The 18,372-nt window shown below is 44.6% G+C and overlaps 1 protein-coding gene across 1 annotated transcript in view; it reads right to left on the bottom strand.

Moving 5' to 3' along the window:
• Positions 1–220: 220 nt before the first annotated feature.
• LOC147111623 (collagenase 3-like) overlaps positions 221–18,372 on the bottom strand; it is a 186,251-nt gene continuing 168,099 nt past the window's right edge. The window contains exons 5-10 of the mRNA XM_085998286.1: positions 13,456–13,617; positions 11,650–11,776; positions 8,631–8,758; positions 7,317–7,473; positions 7,104–7,207; positions 221–321 (exon numbers count right to left, since the gene is read on the bottom strand). Of these exons, the coding sequence (XP_085854412.1) occupies positions 221–321; positions 7,104–7,207; positions 7,317–7,473; positions 8,631–8,758; positions 11,650–11,776; positions 13,456–13,617 (779 nt within the window). The remainder of the gene's footprint in view (positions 322–7,103; positions 7,208–7,316; positions 7,474–8,630; positions 8,759–11,649; positions 11,777–13,455; positions 13,618–18,372) is intronic.

Raw genomic sequence — 18,372 nt, 5'->3', positions numbered from 1 at the left:
TAACATTGCCTTATTGCAAATTATGCAATAGATTGAGCGATTAAAGCAACTGATTGATCAATTTCATGTTAAAATGCAGCAACAGTGTTGTGAAAGAGTCAATAATTAAGCTTAAGTTGAATAGCCAATTTTGCCTTATACCTAAGATAACATTTCAATCTTCCCAAGAAATATTCTTCATAAAATGGAGTACACAGCAGTGTGCTAGCAAAGCATTTACTTAGGCACAGTTCATCCACTCCGCTGGATTTAAAGTTACTATCAAAGAAGGTTGACGGCTGTATTTGTACACCAAAGGTCCACTCGTGAGGTAAAAATGCCCTGTTCATAAAAAAAAAGTTTAGTTATTATTTGCTAAAATCATGGGACCCACATTTCCTTGTGCGTTCTACCAGATTCATGTTGTAACTCCAGCAGAACATTTTGGAACCAGGCATGGTGCCAGCTTGCCGCCGATTTTGGGAGTTTCCAGTTGGCCGTCTAATGGGCAGAACCTCTGGCTGCCTCTTAAAAGATCAATGATGCCAAAAGGGAGGAGCCGGAATAAGGGGAAGGGACTGTTTGAGTTCCGGCATTCCGAGCCCTGAAGGGCTTCGTGTAAGGCTTGAAGCTGGTTTGCTGAGAGAGATGATATGCATGTCCAACAAAATGACACAGGTGAGAGCCACCTGTATTGTCAGGCCAGGGAAGCAACGTAGCCCCCCAGAAGACAAAGTAAATTGTTTTTAAAGTTCTGGATTGGCTTCCTTCCACAGGAGGGCTAAGGGAGGGTGTGCATGTAGCCTCTGGGGGTTCCTGGGAATTCATCCCCACTCCCCCCAAAGGTGGCCAGGCATCAGGTGCCCTGACAGAATGGGGCAGGTGGGCACCAGAGATGTGCCTATAGTGGCATGGATGGCAGCGTGCCCCAAGTTAAATCGATAGCTTTTCCAGGAACCCTGCAAAATTCAGCAGGGTCATTGCTGGAGAGCACCCGTGAGCACAATTACAGATTAATCCTTGTGGATTTTTGGAGTCAGATTTTCTTGAATTGAAAAGTTGGACAGATAATTTTGTGGTCCTGGGTAACTATGTTACTGTTCTTAGCATTATATATAATCAGGGTCAGAAAGATAGACTTTTTGCTCTCCAAACAGATTACTCCTTTCTGATATAGTCATGTTGAAAGAAAATTAAAGAAATTGCACAAAAATTCCTAAAAAGTATCGATGTAAGCAAGTGTCAGTCTTGGCTCAGTGGTAGCTCTCCCACCTCACAATCAAATGGTTGGGTCCAAACTCCACTCAGGGACTTGAGCTTCAGAGCATCACTGAGGGAATTCTACACTGTCACAGTTGCCATTTTACAGATGTTATGATCAACTAATTCACTTGCTCCCAAAATAGTCAGCAAATTGGGAACAATGCAAATTGGGCACGGCAGGAATGAAGTCTCACAATTTTGGGGCTTACAGTATATATGAATACAGTCTGTTAATGCAGAGCATGCATAGATGTGCAGATAATTAAAAACAAATCGGGACAATTTACTTTCATTTTTAGCTTTAGCCGAAGGAACACTGCCAGGAAGAGACAAAACAAAATCAGTGAACGATGCTGTCACCATTTTGATGGTTATTTTTTCAAAGAGTTTCTCATCAGTATAAATTTAACATTGAGTCCAGATTATGCTTCCTCGACTCAACCAGCAACAGGACAAAAAATGTGATCAATATCAATCCCATGGCAAGATCTAATTAACAGTTATAGTTATACTTTTAGACCTGAATCTCTCTTCTTCATCAAACCTGCAGACTGATAGACAGAGTCCTGCAGGTTTTATTGTCTCCACTTGTTAACCACTCTTGTATGTGTTCAAATTACAGGAAATAAAATTCTACAGTTTACTGCTAAACAAAAACATTTAGTATAATAAATTCTTTGAAGCAGAATTGTTCAGACAATGTTATAATCTCTGACAGTGATGCCATTAACGGCTTGAGCTGCGATATACATTTATTTCTCTCTTTCTTTCAGTGGGGGGTATTTTAACTTATAAAAATGGGTGGGTTGGGGGCATGGGGGTAGTTAAAATGCTAAACATCAGAATCACGATCTGAACCCGCCTCCAACCCACCAACTTCCGGTTTTAACGTAGGAAGGCCGGGGAGGTGGGGTGGGGCAACCAGTCCGCTGCCAGGAGTCGGGCCGTCTATTTAAATATTATAATGAGGCTGGAAGCATCTTCTTTAACCTCCATTTTGTGTTTAACTGCAGCTGGTTGGGTTTTGCACACTTCGTACAACTCACCAGCTACAGCAAGGCGAGGTCTGTTGGATCCAGGATGTAAGTGTCTTTACAACGACCTCTTCGATCCAGAGTCCCTGCCTAACCCATCCCCCGCCATTGGAGACCCCCTACAAGGCCTCCGATTGCCCGCACCAGGCCTCCACCCCCCACGAGGCCTCCAATCCCCTCAAAAGGCCTCCGATACCTCCACACGAGGCCTCCGCCCCAGGCTTCCGATCCCCCCAAAAGGCCTCCCACCCCCATCTCCGGCCCTCCCTATGCTGCTCCTCTCGGCCACCCCCATCCTTTTCCGGCCCCTTGATCATCTCCTGGCCCCCGACCTTCGCCCGGCTCAACCCCTCGTTCTTCTCCCAGCTCGGATCCCGACCCCTCGAGCTTCTCACGGCCCGACACCTTCATCTTGTCCCGGTGCGGCTCACCCCACCCGATCTTCTCCTGGCCCCTCGTTCTTCTCCCGGCTCGACACGTTGATCTTCGCCAAGCCCACCCCACCCGACCTTCTCCCGGGCCAATCCCCAGAGGCTTCCCATTCAAATCAGGCCCTGCTATTTACATCGGCAGGTCCTGCGGGAAACCCGTTCTCCCATGTTTCCAGACCGCCTCGGAGACCCATCCCCTCTCCCCCCAACCCACCTTCCCCATTAAAATTCAGCCCATTGTGTCTGGTGCTTTATTTGTCTTTTTCACCCTTTTTGCAGCACATCGCTACCTCCCTTGCTTGAACACTAGTAATGTCACGGGCGTGCAACTTACCCTACTGTGTCTCTGACTATCTATCTCTCTCTGCAATCTCTCTTTCTTTGCCTCTCTTCCTCTCATAGTATCTCTCTCACTGCCCTTCATGTTTTATCTGTCTGTCTGTCCATTTGTTTTTCTCTGTAAAATGAGTTTGTGAAAATAGTTTTCCAGTACAAACTTACCCAAAAAGGATTCCAATGTTTAGTTTCTTGTTTGTTTTTCCTAAAGACTTCAAAACAAACTCTGTTACAGCCTGTCTGTCCATTCACTTTGATTACTGCTCACATTTCCCACAGAAAATCACACTTGTGTATGCTGGGAGTTTCTCCACTTAAGTTGCCTCGTACTTGGAATTATCGGCACAGCAGCTTGCTAAGAATTATTGTCGGTGTCAATTCAGCTGCCATTGGTCGCTCTGGGAAGATCGTGGTCAGAGAGGCACAGGCCTCAAATGAAAAATGTTACTAGGTTTTTTTTGAACACAAGAAAATGCTCGTGTATAGGTACATTTAATCATTTGTTCGTAAATGTTGTAATTTGTATGATATTGTTATTTTACAAGCCTTATTTGAAGAAACTGTTTCTCAGTGAGAATTCAAAATGGTGGCCAAAGGGATTCTCACAAATATTTTGAGCAATCCAGTTGCTTTATCTTCTTCCTCATTTTATTGATTGAGTTTTTTGACTGTGCTTAATTTGTTTCTTCATATAACATTTTATTCATAGTTTTTCTGTCCGATCTACTTTTTTTATTTATATGTTCCCTACCAGTTCAGTTGTTAATCACTGTTTTATGCAATGTAAGTTGATAAGCTCCAGAAAAATGTATACAACTGATTCTCTGAAGTACAACACAAGAAGTGTTGTAATAATGTGATGAATAAAATGTCTGCCAGATGCAAAACTTTTAATTATTATACTAGCAAATCTCCAAGGGTGCAGCTCACAGTAAATGAAAAATACAGTTTTATCAGGACAAGGACATTATACCAGGTGAAATTTAATGTATTATTATCCTTCTGCTAAAGTATGGATGTGTTTTTCTTAAGCCTGTAAAATGTAGTTGCTGTTAAGTCAACAGTGGGTGTTTTCATTTATTCAGAGACTCCAGACATTCTGGGACAATTTTAACCTGAGCTGCCTGGTGGGAAACTGGCGGGATCAGATCGGCCGTCGGAGCGAGTTGGGTAGGATTGATTGGGGAATGGCACTCAAAGGGTTGACGGTGGATAGGCAATGGCAAACATTCAAAGACCGAATGGATGAACTACAGAAGTTGTTCATCCCAGTTTGGCATAAAAATAAAACAAAAAAGGTGACTCAACTGTGGCCAACAAGGGAAATTAGGGACAGCATAAGATCCAAGGAGAGGACATACAAATTGGCCAGAAAAAGCAATAATCCTGAGGATTTGGAGCAGTTTAGGATTCAACAAAGGAGGACAAAGGGATTAATTAAGAAAGGGAAAATAGAATATGAGAGTAAGCTTGCAGGGAACATAAAAACTGACTGTAAAAGCTTTTATAGATATGCAAAGAGGAAAAGATTGGTGAAGTCAAGCGTAGGTCCCTTGCAGTCAGAATCGGGGGAATTTATAATGGGGAGCAAAGAAATGGCAGACCAACTAAATACATATTTTGGTTCTGTCTTCACAAAGGAGGACATAAATAACCTCCCAGAAATACCACGGAACATAGGGTCTGATGAAAGGGTGGAACTGAAAGATATCAGTATTTGTAGGGAAATGGTGTTAGGAAAATTGATGGGACTGAAGACCGATAAATCCCCAGGGCCTGATAATCTACATTCCAGGGTATTAAGGAAGTGGCCCGAGAAATAGTAGATGCATTGCTGGTCATCTTCCAGAACTCAATAGACTCTGGAACAGTACCCATGGATTGGGGGGTAGCTAATGTCACCCCACTATTCAAAAAAAGGTGGTAGAGAAAAAGCGGGGAATTATAGACTGGTAAGCCTGACATCGGTAGTGGGGAAAATGCTAGAGTCCATTATAAAAGATGTAATAGCAGAGCACTTGGAAAGCAGTGACAGGATCGGACAAAGTCAACATGGATTTACAAAAGGTAAATCATGCTTGACTAATCTGGAATTTTCTGAGGATGTAACTGGTAAAATAGATAAGGGAGAACCAGTGGATGTGGTGTATTTGGACTTTCAGAAGGCTTTCGATAAGGTCCCACATAAGAGATTAGTGTGCAAAATTAAGGCACATGGGATTGGGGGCAAGGTATTGACTTGGATAGAGAACTGGTTGGTGGACAGAAAGCAAAGAGTTGGAATAAACGGGTCGTTTTCCGAGTGGCAGGCAGTGACTAGTGGCGTAACACAAGGATCGGTCCTAGGACCCCAGCTGTTCACAATATATATTAATGATCTGGACGAGGGAATTGGATGTAATATCTCAAAATTTGCAGACGACACAAAGCTGGGTGGGAGGGTATGCTGAGAGGAGGATGTCATGAAACTCCAGTATGATTTGGGCAGGTTGGGTGATTGGGCAGAAACATGGCAAATGCACTATAATGTGGATAAATGTGAGGTTATCCACTTTGGTGGCAAAAACAGGAAGGCAGATTATTATTTGAATGGCAATAGATTGGGAGAAGGGGAAGTGCAAAGAGACTTGGGTGTTCTTGTGCACCAGTCGCTGAAGGTAAGCATGCAGGTGCAGCAGGCAGTTAAGAAGGCAAATGGTATGTTGGCCTTCGTAGCAAGAGGATTCGAGTACAAGAACAAGGATGACTTGCTGCAGTTGTACAGGGCCTTGGTGAGACCGCACCTTGAGTATTGTGTGCAGTTTTGGTCAACTTACCTGAGGAAGGACGTTCTTGCCATGGAGGGAGTGCAGCGAAGATTCACCAGGCTGATACCTGGGATGGCAGGAATGACGTACGAGGAGATTGTATCAATTGGGCTTATACTCACTGGAGTTTAGAAGATTGAGAGGGGATCTCATCGAAACCTATAAAATTCTGTCAGGTCTGGACAGACTAGATGAAGGAAGGATGTTTCTGATGGCCGGGGAGTCCAGAACCAGGGGTCATAGTCTAAGGATAAGGGGTAAGCCATTTAGGACTGAAATGAGGAGGAATTTCTTCACCCAGAGAGTGGTGAACCTGTGGAATTCTCTGCCACAGAGGGCGGTGGAGGCCAGTTTATTAAATATATTCAAGAAAGTGTTGGATATATTTCTTGAGGCTAAAGGGATCAAGGGATATGGGGAGAAGGCAGGGACAGGGTACTGAATTTGGATGATCAGCCATGATCTCATTGAATGGCGGAGCAGGCTCGAAGGGCCGAATGGCCTACTCCTGCTCCTATCTTCTATGTTTCTATGTTACACCCCGCCCGATTTTACCCACCACTAAAGTCAATGGAGAGTAAAATCGGACAGGAGGTGAAAGCGGTGTGGAACTCGCTCCTATCAGTTGCCCACCTGGCGGGTGAGTTTAAAATGATTCTCTCTGTCTCTAGTATTTTGTATTTTTGAAGATTTCCTTTGTTTCTTTGTACCTTTTTGAAGTGTTACACAAAAATTTGAGTGCGACACTTGAATTGTGACAGACAGGAAATCCATGCTAAATGCAACATTTTTATATTACAAATATGTACTACATAGTCCCCAGTATTCTAAAAAATATAAATTCTTAAAGACAAGAGAGAAAATGATGTCCTCATAAGGTGATTTGATGGGGCTGATGTTGTGAGGCTCAGCTGCTGGAATGGAGCCTTGCTTTATAGGAGCACAGATCAGAGAAATGGCGCTCGGATCCTCTGATTTGTGACACTCCTGATGTTCCAGTGATAAATATTCAATCTGACCTCTTCGCACGATTTTGTGACCCATGTTCCTATAGATAGAGTTTTGCGCAACAGAACTGTCCTTATATTCTTAATGTAAAAAAATCCATTCAATTTAAAACTACTGAAATAAAAAAAATCCTTTTAAATCTCCCAGCTGCATCTTACTTACATCTTCCACACTGATTTCATTATTTTAATTTTACCACTGTTATTAAACTATAAGTTACCTTTCTCTACCAAGTGCACACTTACTTCGATATGCAACAGCTGCTTCCACGCGATTAGAAATTTCTGGAAAGTACTCGCTTATTGATCTTGGGTATCCACGGAACATTCGATTTCTACGTTGATTATAACTAAATAAGAAAATACATGGTACAGTATGTTATGATCTCCGGCGAAAAAAAAAATAGCAAAAGCATCAGAAAATGGGTCAAAGATAGAAAAAGTTATGAAAGCACTTACAGCCAGAGTTGATCTCCCACAAAGAACACTATCCTTCTACGACCTACATGCATTGCGGCATCTATTTTATTAACATTGCTTGGAAAACCAAGGTCAGAGATGGGCTTTGGGTACCCTGATCTCAGAACAGTCCTTCTGAAATGCCAGTATTGAGATCCTGCAATGTGAAGAGCAATTTATTGTAAAAATAATCGCAAAATGATTGGCCAATCCTCTCACTCAGTTTTATATTAAACAGACCTTATCATGCTGTGTATAATTGTGATACAGATGCAGATTGATTGGCCTCCAGTGATGGCACACAAACAGAGACTTCCGTTGTGCTAACAATATTTGGAATAACCCATATTATTAACAACAATGAGGAGGAGCATCCTCTAATAATTTGAAAATCATTACTGGAAGGATGATCATGATAATGTTGCAAATACTAAGGTCTAAAGAGTATTTTCTGCAACAGTCTACTCAAAGTCATTTTGTGTGCTAAAAAAATAATTATCCAAAAATTTGAATTAATCAATGTGGATAGTACAGGAAAGTGGGAATCAGTGTTTAAAAATGTGAATTATCAGGTAATTTGAACTAAAGAAGTTTGAATTAGGAAGAGTAAACTCTTGGGCCGAATCTTTCTGGAAAAATAATGGCGAGTTCAAGATGCCGTCGTCATTAATGCACAAATCAGCCAGCAATTACAGGGGGTTAAGAGACACGCTGAGAGTTGTGAATCTCCAGAACTTGCTGGTCGATTCATGCCACTCCGCCGTTTCCTTCACACAAAAGGCATCTCGATCTCAGCTTCCCCATTATTTTTAAGAACTTGCTGGATTGCACATTATTTGCCCATTAAACTCACCACAGAAAGTTAGGGCTCACAAATAACAGCATAAGTACACTTTTAACAACGTGATCATTGTTAATGCAATGCCAATCAATCTCTCCAGCCCAGAAAGAGCACAATTTAAACTGTTGAGTCTCATTTCTGCATGCAGTAAATTCTTCTTACAGATTTTTAAAATTTAAAATTTCACTAAAGTTCCAGATGCTGTGTTGTCCTTGTCACGCTGTTATCAGCTCTCACTTCCAGCAAGTTACAGCGCAAATTATATTCAATTTAATGGTGAAGGAAAAAGTCTAAATAATGGTGCATACTCCAGCAGGATTTGGCCCAGGCATTATGCTTGATTTGAAAAAAATTAGGGAAAAATTCAAATCAACTATAATTGGTGTATGACTTTTATGCATCGTAGACAATAGACTATTACTAACATACTAATCAATTTATTACTAAAAGTAAATAAATAGGCAATGTCTAACCAGTAAAAAAATAAATATTTATCCTTCGGCGTGTCCCGATTGCATAGGCAGCATCGATATTTGATGGGAGACTTGGCCAAGTGTCTTCAACTGAGATTACCTTTGAAGACCGTGCATTCTTATAGAACCTATATAACAATGAACAAAATTGCATCACTGGTTATCCTGGTGCAGAACTTGACTACATATGTGTTCATGGCTGGAAACCACATCAGCTGTCAGTGTATACTCAGAAATAACCTCAATATTCTATAATTTGTCTTTATGGGGGAAGACTTGCTATGGTCTTGCTACTTGCTACAGGCACTTGGAGAGGTTTAAGCTAATTAAGGAGAGCCAACACGGATTTGTAAAAGGCAGATCGTGTTTGACAAATTTAATTGAATTTTTTGATGAAGTAACAGGGAGGATTGATGAAGGGAATGCAATGGATGTTGTCTACATGGATTTTCGGAAGGTGTTTGACAATGTACCACACAGAAGGCTGGTTAACAAAATTGAGGCTCATGGAATAGATGGGTCAGTGGCAGCTTGGATAAGGAATTGGCTTAAGGACAGAACACAGCGAGTTGTGGTAAATGGCTGTTTTTCAGACAGCAGGATGCCAGACAGTTGTGTTCCCCAAGGGTCAGTGCTGGGGCCACTGCATTTTTTGATATATATAAATGACTTGGATATTGGAATACAGAGTAGAATTTCTAAATTTGCCAATGACACCAAACTTGGGGGTGTGGCAAACAGTGAAGATGATATCAATCGACTGCAACTGGACATAGAAAGGCTAGCAGAATGGGTAGACAAGTGGCAGATGTAATTTAATACAGAGAAGTGTGAGGTGATATATTTTGGCAGAAGGAACAGAGAGAGGCAATACACACTTAATGGCACAGTTTAAAGAGTGTGCAAGGACAGAGGGACCTGGGAGTTAATGTGCATAGGTCCCTGAAGGTGGCAGAACATACAGCGGGGGAATGGGACTGACTGGATTGCTCTACAGAGAGCCGGCACAGACTCGATGGGCCAAATGACCTCCTTCTGTGCCGTTATGACTCTATGGGGGAGAAATTCGGTATCGCCCCGTTTGGGGCGCAATTATCGGCCGGGCGCAAAGTTTAGCGGCGATGCAAACTTGGTTTCTATCGCACCTGGAGGTGATTGGAGCGCTAAATCAGGTGCTACACACCTCTCTTAAAGCATTAACGTCGAGGAGCGAGGCGCTACCTCAGAGCGCTGGCAGAGCTCATGTGATGTCAGTCAGCAATGGAACACAGACACACTGGTGCCAGCCAGTTCTTAAAGGGGAGGGTCGATCTTGCTCTCCATCCACACCCTACTCATTGCAGCCTTGAATCTCGGCCTGGAGAGACCTGTACATCAATTCTGCTGGAAAGAACAATGGAGAGGCCCAGGGAAAGAGCTCAGAGTGCAGCCCCCATTGTCTCTTCTAAATCGATGCAAGGAAGGTCAAATCAAAATGGACTAGCAAAGTGCTGCTCAGTACCGTAAACTCCTTCACACAGCATTGAATCGCTCCAGAATTCTCTCTCTCTCTCTCAGAATGCGTGGTGCAAAAATGTCGCTGACAAAAAAAGGCAGGAAGCGGTCGCCTTTAAATAGCACTCTCGCAGTCCTTTCCCGACTGCAAAACGTTCCCCTCAACCTGTCATTGCTAGCGGCAGGCAGAAAGGCTGGGGGTGCCATTCAATATCCGGTCCGGCGCGCTATCGGAGCGTTGCACGCTCGACTGACGCCACGATCTGTGGGCGCAGGAGATCATGGCGGTAGTGTTTAGCGCCGCCGCAAAATGTCTGGTCAATTTTGTGAGAGGCGCAAACATCGCCGCGCCCGGGCGCCCTCTTAGGGCGCTAATGGGAGGCGCAAAGCAACCAAATGTTTCCCCCTATAACTCTGTGGTTGCTTTGTGTAGCAAAGTTGTAAACATCTTGGCATGGAGTTTCCGCTATGTTGCGCTGTTTTTTCAGTGCAATTCGCCTGAAATCAGCCAAACCTGTGCAAAACATCAAGGAATTTCAAGCACAAATTAGGTCCAGCGCAAATCGAGTTTCTGCGATCTTTTGCATTTGTTATTTGTGAGGCTGCTACACATACATATATCCCCCGTATAAATGGCCCTGTTGCAGATAAAAGAACTGATTAAATTATTAATAGCCTCATTTAAAGAAAGCAGTCGCAGAAGAGATATTATACATAAAAAGAAAACTTCAACTGCTAGCAATCTGAACTAAAAACAGCAAATTGTTGGAATTACACAGCAGATCCATCAGCATCTGAAATGGAGAAAAAACAGTTAACATTTTGGTTTTAATCCCCTCATCAGGTGTGGACGCTGCTGGCAAATATCCAGCTATTGTATTTCTAGCAATTTGTTTTTTTATAGCAAAGATATTGCACTTTTTTTAGCTTGCTACCAGTTGCTTACGGTCTTTTCCCTTTTACACAGCCTAAAATGAAGGTCAGACATGTTATTGGCGCTCTATGGCTGATATTAGGTTCACCGGGTGGAAAGGGGGAGGTAGCAGCCTTGAAATCAGAGCACTGCAATTCCCATCCCATTCCCGCTCCGATCCTGCCCACTGCCTGGTCCTTCACAAGGGCAGCCCAAGTGCCTCCTGACTCAGGTGGTGACTCATTAAATTATTCAAATCGGGATAGAATGATGTAGATAGGTCGCCAATTGCAATTTCCATACAAATGGGTGGAGCACACTCTGTCCATTGGTACCGGGCAGTGAGCGGTCTAACTAGCGGCCCTTAAAGGGACAGCTGGCGCCCGCTCACAAACTGGACCGGGAAATATCTAACTCTTTTTGGTGGAGCCAGGAGCAGCAGGAGCTTCCACTCTCCCTCCACCCCGCCCCCACTCCCCCACAGGGTCCGACGATTGACCATCTCAGCAAGTAGGTGACAACGTTCGCTGCCGGGAGTTAAAATCGGCGCATCTGAATTATTTTTTAGTTGAATTTAAAACTAACATGAGATTTAAAAAATACATTATTTACCCATTCTTAAAAATATAAATATTTCTTCGTATTCTTAAGGCAGCATCCGTGAACAGGTTTGGGTCACAGGTTGGAGGTTCCTCTGTTGGAGGCTGAGTTGGTGCTTGTGTTGGAGGCTGAGTTGGTGCTTGTGTTGGAGGTTGAGTTGGTGCTTGTGTTGGAGGTTGAGTTGGTGCTTGTGTTGGAGGTTGAGTTGGTGCTTGTGTTGGAGGCTGAGTTGGTGCTTGTGTTGGAGGCTGAGTTGGTGCTTGTGTTGGAGGTTGAGTTGATGCTTGTGTTGGAGGCTGAGTTGGTGCTTGTGTTGGAGGCTGAGTTGGTGCTTGTGTTGGAGGCTGAGTTGGTGCTTGTGTTGGAGGCTGAGTTGGTGCTTGTGTTGGAGGCTGAGTTGGTGCTTGTGTTGGAGGCTGAGTTGGTGCTTGTGTTGGAGGCTGAGTTGTTGCATGTGTTGGAGGCTGAGTTGGTGCTTGTGTTGGAGGCTGAGTTGGTGCTTGTGTTGGAGGCTGAGTTGGTGCTTGTGTTGGAGGCTGAGTTGTTACCTGTGTTGGAGGCTGAGTTGGTGCTTGTGTTGGAGGCTTGCTTGTTGCTTGTGTTGGAGGCTGGCTTGGTGTTTGCATTGGAGGCTTGCTTGTTGCTTGTGTTGGAGGCTGGCTTGGTGTTTGCATTGGAGGCTTGCTTGGTGTCTGTGTTGGAGGCTTGCTTGGTGTCTGTGTTCGAGGCTTGCTTTTTGTTTGTGTTGGAGGCTGGCTTTTTGTTTGTGTTGGAAGCTTGCTTTTTGTTTGTGTTGGAGGCTTGCTTGCTGCTTCTGTTGGAGGCTTACTTTTTGTTTGTGTTGGAGGCTTGCTTGTTTGTTTTGGAGCCTGGCTTGGTGTTTGTTTTGGAGCCTGGCTTGGTGTTTGTTTTGGAGCCTGTTTTGCTGCATGTGCTGGAGGCTGGCTTGGTGTTTGTTTTGGAGGCTGGCTTGGTGTTTGTATTGGAGGCTTGCTTGGTGTTTGTGTTGTCGCAACTGCGGGTCCTGAATTTAAAGAGATATGATTATAATATCATGGAATTAAAGGAAAAAGTTATTACAATGTAAATACAGTTATTTGGCACACAGAAGGAAAGGCCTATTGTCACTTTAAATTCATTTTCATCCTCATGATTAATAACTATTGGGCTATAAACATTGCTGGAATATTCTACCTTTGTTCAAGTCGCTTGATTTGAACATATTTTGCAAAATTGGTGTATTTTAAAATTTAATTTCGTATCATGAAACTTGAAGAAATAATTCACAAATTAATCTGTCATACAAGTACCTCAGTACATTTTCTATGTTAAAAGTTCTATATAAATGCAAGTTCTGCTCATGTTTTGGCAGTTTATTTCAGTCCATGCAAGACACTGAGGTACTTGTAAGAGCTGGAATTTCCGTGGGGGTTCTCCAGAACTCCTGCTTAACTTCAGTGGAAAATTGGCAGAAACCCCAGAAAAACGGCATAAAGAACTGTTTCCACTGTTACACTGAAGTTTCCACCGATCATCTGCTGAGGTTATGGCAAGAGATTGAGAGAACACCTGCAGGAATTTTACCTTAAAATTGATAAAAGGGAGAAGGAAACAAACACCAAACAAGGTGGAGGAATTAGGAGCGGTGACAAAAGCTTGGTTGACAATAGTTTTGAGGCAGTTTGAAAGATGGAGAGAAAAGTAGAAATGAGGAGGGTCTTGAGGAGGGATTTCCAGAGGATAAAGCAAGGCGGGTAAAAGGCTCTGCAACCAATGGTGGGACAAAGGGAGGTTGGGATGCACAAGTTTTGGGTGTACCGTATAAAGCCTGGATTCCTCGAACATCATCATTTGGAAGAGTATACCCAGCTGTGTTCACAAATTTATAGAAGGGAAACATCAAATTGTTTTCATCCTTAGAGTGATTGAGTCCCAGAGAATGTCCAAACGCATGGGCAGCAACAAGGAACAAGTTGATTCCTAGAAAAACAATGTTAAAGTATTGTGCTCAAACCTGTTTAAACTGAAGATTATGCAAAACTTTTCATTATTTATATGCATGATACCTTAGTTCTTTTGTCAATTATCTATGTTGCTATTGAAATTGATTCTAAAATTGCAGATCAACAAATTTACAGTGATGATACTGAGACTACTGCCTCTCATCAATATGTATCAGATAGGTTACATCACACACTTGTAGTGATCCAGGTTCAAATGGATCAGAAAGTGACCACAGGAATGAAAACAAGCCGATTACCAGTTGAACATACTTTACGCTGGCAATTCAATCTGTAAATAATAAGGTAAATTTTCAGATCCTAAACTTCTGACACCGAGATCAGAGCACTTGATTCATGGCACTCTTACTTTTCCAGTTGTTACCGGCAGAGGGAGTTGACAACGCCTCCAGAGTGGTCTCAGTGATTACTGAAATGAAGGTAAATGATGTAGTGGACATTATGCTGCATGTCAGGTTTGCAGTCTGACAGTAGGTAGAGTGCATAACCTGCATGAACCTCATTAAGTGATACATCAATGCCATTTGCCTCACCTCCCACTAGAAAAAAGCAGAATAATTCTTTGCAGTATGTCTGACCATCACTTTCAAATATGTACAGCTGAGGAAAGTTTTAACTTTGACCATCTATCAGCTGTGGTTCAGTGGTAGCACTCTGGCCTTTGAATCAGAAATGTGCGGGTTCAAGCCCCAGTACTGAGGGAAAGCTGCACTGTTGGAGGTGTAGGCATAGAAATTGGGTTTTGGCTTAGCCAGGGCTTTAGCGCCGGAAATTAGTGCCGGCGCTAAGTCCCCTGCGCGCGCCAAAAATTCAGTGGCGCCGCGCCCAAACGGCTGCCGGCGCTACTGAAGGGTCTTAGCGCCTGGAAAAGGGCGCTAACTGCCGTTTCGCGCCGCAATTCCGGCACTGCGGCACCCGATGCGGTGCGGCAGGCTGGGGAAGTGCAGGCCTCCTCCTTCCGTTAAGGAGGAGCTGCCTGCACCCGGCCGCGGCCCGCGCAAATCTGCTTAAAAATGAGCCCGGCACCTCGGACAAGTGCCGGGCTTGCATCTGTTCCGGGGGGGGGGGGAGAGAAGTCCGGGGAGGGAGCTGCGGGCAGGCGGCCGGCGGGAAAGCGGCCGGCCGCCGCGGGGCCTTTAATGCGCCGGCGCTAACTGCAGTAAGGCACCTCTGACAAAACGCTGGTTGCGGCTGCCACGGGCGAGGCGGCCGCAACTCAATTTCGGAGTTCGGGCGGGTTACCACGGCAACCGGGACGCTGCGCACACTGATGACGTCATCGGTGCCGGCGCAGCGCTACCGGAGCAACGCCGATTTAGGGCCCCAGGGAATTTCACTACTGGCCATAACTCCGGCGCAAGGCCCTCTAGCGCCTCAAATGAGGCGCTAAGGCTACTGAATTTTCAGCCGATTGTCTTTTGGATGAGACATTAAATTAAGGGCCCATTTGTACTCTCAGCTGGTCGAATAAGATTCCATTAGAAGAGCAGAAGTTCACCTGACCATCATTTATGGCTCAACCAACACCACCAGAATGGATGATCTGCTCATTTAACTCAATGCTGCTTGTGGGACCTTGTTGGCAAATTTTCCTAAATTACAACAGTAACTACACCTCAAAAAATTAATTAATTGCCTGTCAGGTTTTTAGATACGCGTGACCATTGCTCCAGCTGATCAGTTGACAGCATGAAATGTAAAAGCTCCCACCTGACAGCTGATCACATTCCTCAGGCAAAAGCTGTTGTTGACTGCATTCCCAGCACAGATTTAGCTTTCTACAGGCTGCAAGTGTTTCCAACAAAGTCGCCATCCAGTCTCATCTCATTGGTAGAATCTATCACGCTTTGTCAGATTGCTTCTCTCATCTCTACTTAACCTGCCATCTATTCCATCATCATGGGTCCCCTCAGTGCGGCATCAGCAGCGGGTGGAGGTGGAGCAGCGTGGCAGAGTGACTACAAGAGGCCCCAGAGGCTCAGGTAGGCCTCAGTGCGGCATCAGCAGCGGGTGGAGGCGGAGCAGCGCGGCAGAGCAACTACAAGAGGCCCCAGAGGCTCAGGTAGGCCTCAGTGCGGCATCGGCAGCGGGTGGAGGCGGAGCAGCGCGGCAGAGCGACTACAAGAGGCCCCAGACTCTCAGGTAGGCCTCATTGCGGCATCGGCAGCGGGTGGTGGCGGAGCAGCGCGGCAGAGCGACTACAAGAGGCCCCAGAGGCTCAGGTAGGTCTCAGTGCGGCATCGGCAGCGGGTGGAGGCGGAGCAGCACGGCAGAGCGACTACAAGAGGCCCCAGAGGCTCAGGTAGGTCTCAGTGCGGCATCGGCAGCGGGTGGAGGCGGAGCAGCACGGCAGAGCGACTACAAGAGGCCCCAGAGGCTCAGGTAGGCGTACCAATCTCCAAACTCAGGCAAGGAGAGAGGTAAAAAGTATTCAAGGTGTGACGTCACCACAAAACAGGTAGGTGATTGGTTGGAGTATTTCTCTAGTTTTAAAACTTTAAGTCTGTGGTTTATAGTTTTAAGGTTGCTGTGGTGTACCAAGGCCATTCTGGTGCAAAGTGACTGTTGGTAAACCATTTAACTGGTGTAACTAGAGGGATTGATTTAATTTAAATCCAATTAATTAAAGGGGATACTAGCATCTAAAATCGGGCAGAGGGTGTCCATAACTAACAATAAAAAATTTAATTAATTACATAGAATGGAGCAGGTGATGTGTTACTGTTGCGAGATGTGGGAGCCCATGAATCCCATTGAGGCTCATGGTGATTACGTCTGTGACAAATGTCTGTTGCTACAGGAACTCCGGCTCCGTGTTGATGAGCTGGAGTCTGAGCTTCAGACACTGCGACACATCAGGGAGGGGGAGAAGTACCTGGACTCTGTGTATCAGGAGGTGGTCACATCTATGAAGTTAAGTAATTCAGATGTGGCCCATGGTCAGGGACAGGACGGTGTGACTACGAGTGAGGCAGGTACGGGGATCCAGGAGGTAGAGCTGGAGGAGCCGCAGCCCTTGCCCTTGACCAACAGGTTCGAGGTTCTTACTCCCTGTGGGGACAGGAGCAGGGACTGCAGGGAGGATGAGCAACCTGGCCACAGCACCATGGAATGGGGGGCCATTCAAGAGGTGGGAGTAAATAGAAATGCTGTAGTACTAGGGGATAGTATTATTAGGGGGATAGATAGAGTTCTCTGCAGCCGAGAGCGAGAGTCCCGAAGGCTGTGTTGCCTACCCGGTGCCAGGGTTAAGGACATCTCCTCTGGGCGAAAGAAACTTGCAGTGGGAGGGGGTGGATCCAGTTGTCCTGGTCCATGTTGGTACAAACGACGTAGATAGGACTAGGAAGCCGGTTCTGTTAAAGGAGTATGAGCAGCTAGGGGTCAAATTAAAAAACAGAACCTCAAGGGTAATAATCTGGATTATTACCTGAGCCACGAGCGAATTTGGCTAGGACAAATAAAATTAGAGAGTTAAATGCGTGGCTCAAAGACTGGTGTGGGAGAAATGGGTTTTGCTTCCTGGGACACTGGCACCAGTACTGGGGCAGGAGGGAGCTGTTCCATTGGGACTGGCTTCACTTGGCCAGTGCTGGGACTAGAGTCCTGGTGGATCATATAACTAGGGCTGTAGAGAGGGCTTTAAACTAACTAGTGGGGGGGAGGTTCCTAGAGAGCAAATAATAAAAATGACAACAGAGAAGGTCATAGACTTAGGTAGCAGTGGGGAAGTTAAAAACCAGAGCGTGTCAGGAAGGGGCAGAAGGTATGGAGTAAAAGGTAAAGTAATAAAAAGGGCAAAAGCAGGAACTAAGTGTCACAAAACATCTTTGAAAGTTCTCTGTCTGAATGCACGTAGCATTCGTAACAAAATAGACGAGTTAATGGCACAAATAACTACATATGGGTATGATCTTGTGGCCATTACAGAAACATGGCTGCAGGGTGACAATGCCTGGGAATTAAACATACCAGGTTATTTAGCGATCAGGAAGGACAGGCAGGAAGGAAGGGGAGGTGGGGTGGCTATGTTAATAAAGGAAGGAATCACTGTAATACAGAGAAATGATATTGGGTCAAAAGATCAGGATAATGAAACAGTTTGGGTGGAGGTAAGGAATAATAAGGGGAAAAAAAACACTAGTGGGCGTAGTCTATAGGCCTCCGAACAGTTGCAACTCTGTTGGACGGAGTATCAATCAGGAAATAGTTGAGGCTTGCAATATGGGAGCATCTATAATTATGGGGGATTTTAACTATCATATTAATTGGACAAATCAAATTGGGCAGGGCTGCCTTGAGGATGAGTTCATTGAGTGTATTAGGGATGGGTTTCTTGAGCAGTATGTAACTGAACCGACCAGGGGGCAAGCAACCTTAGATCTGGTCCTGTGTAACGAGACAGGATAAATTAAAAATGTCCTAGTAAAGGATCCCCTTGGAATGAGTGACCATAACATGGTTGAATTCCATATTCAATTAGAGGGTGAGAAGGTTGGATCTCAAACAAGCATGCTACGCTTGAATAAAGGAGACTATGAAGGTATGAGAGCGGAATTGAGTAGAGTGGATTGGGAAAATAGATTAAAGCGTAAGATGATACATGATCAGTGGTGTACATTTAAGGAGTTATTTTACAACTTCCAAAAAAAAAATATTCCACTGAGAAGAAAAGGGTGTAAAAGAAAAGACAGCCATCCGTGGCTAAGTAAAG

The sequence above is a fragment of the Somniosus microcephalus genome, chromosome 10, assembly GCF_052327205.1.
Source record: "Somniosus microcephalus isolate GS21.2 chromosome 10, FLI_Smic_1.0, whole genome shotgun sequence".
NCBI classification, from domain to species: domain Eukaryota; kingdom Metazoa; phylum Chordata; class Chondrichthyes; order Squaliformes; family Somniosidae; genus Somniosus; species Somniosus microcephalus.
The sequence above is the reverse complement of the archived record's forward strand: the minus strand, read 5'-3'. Positions and strand labels throughout refer to the sequence as shown.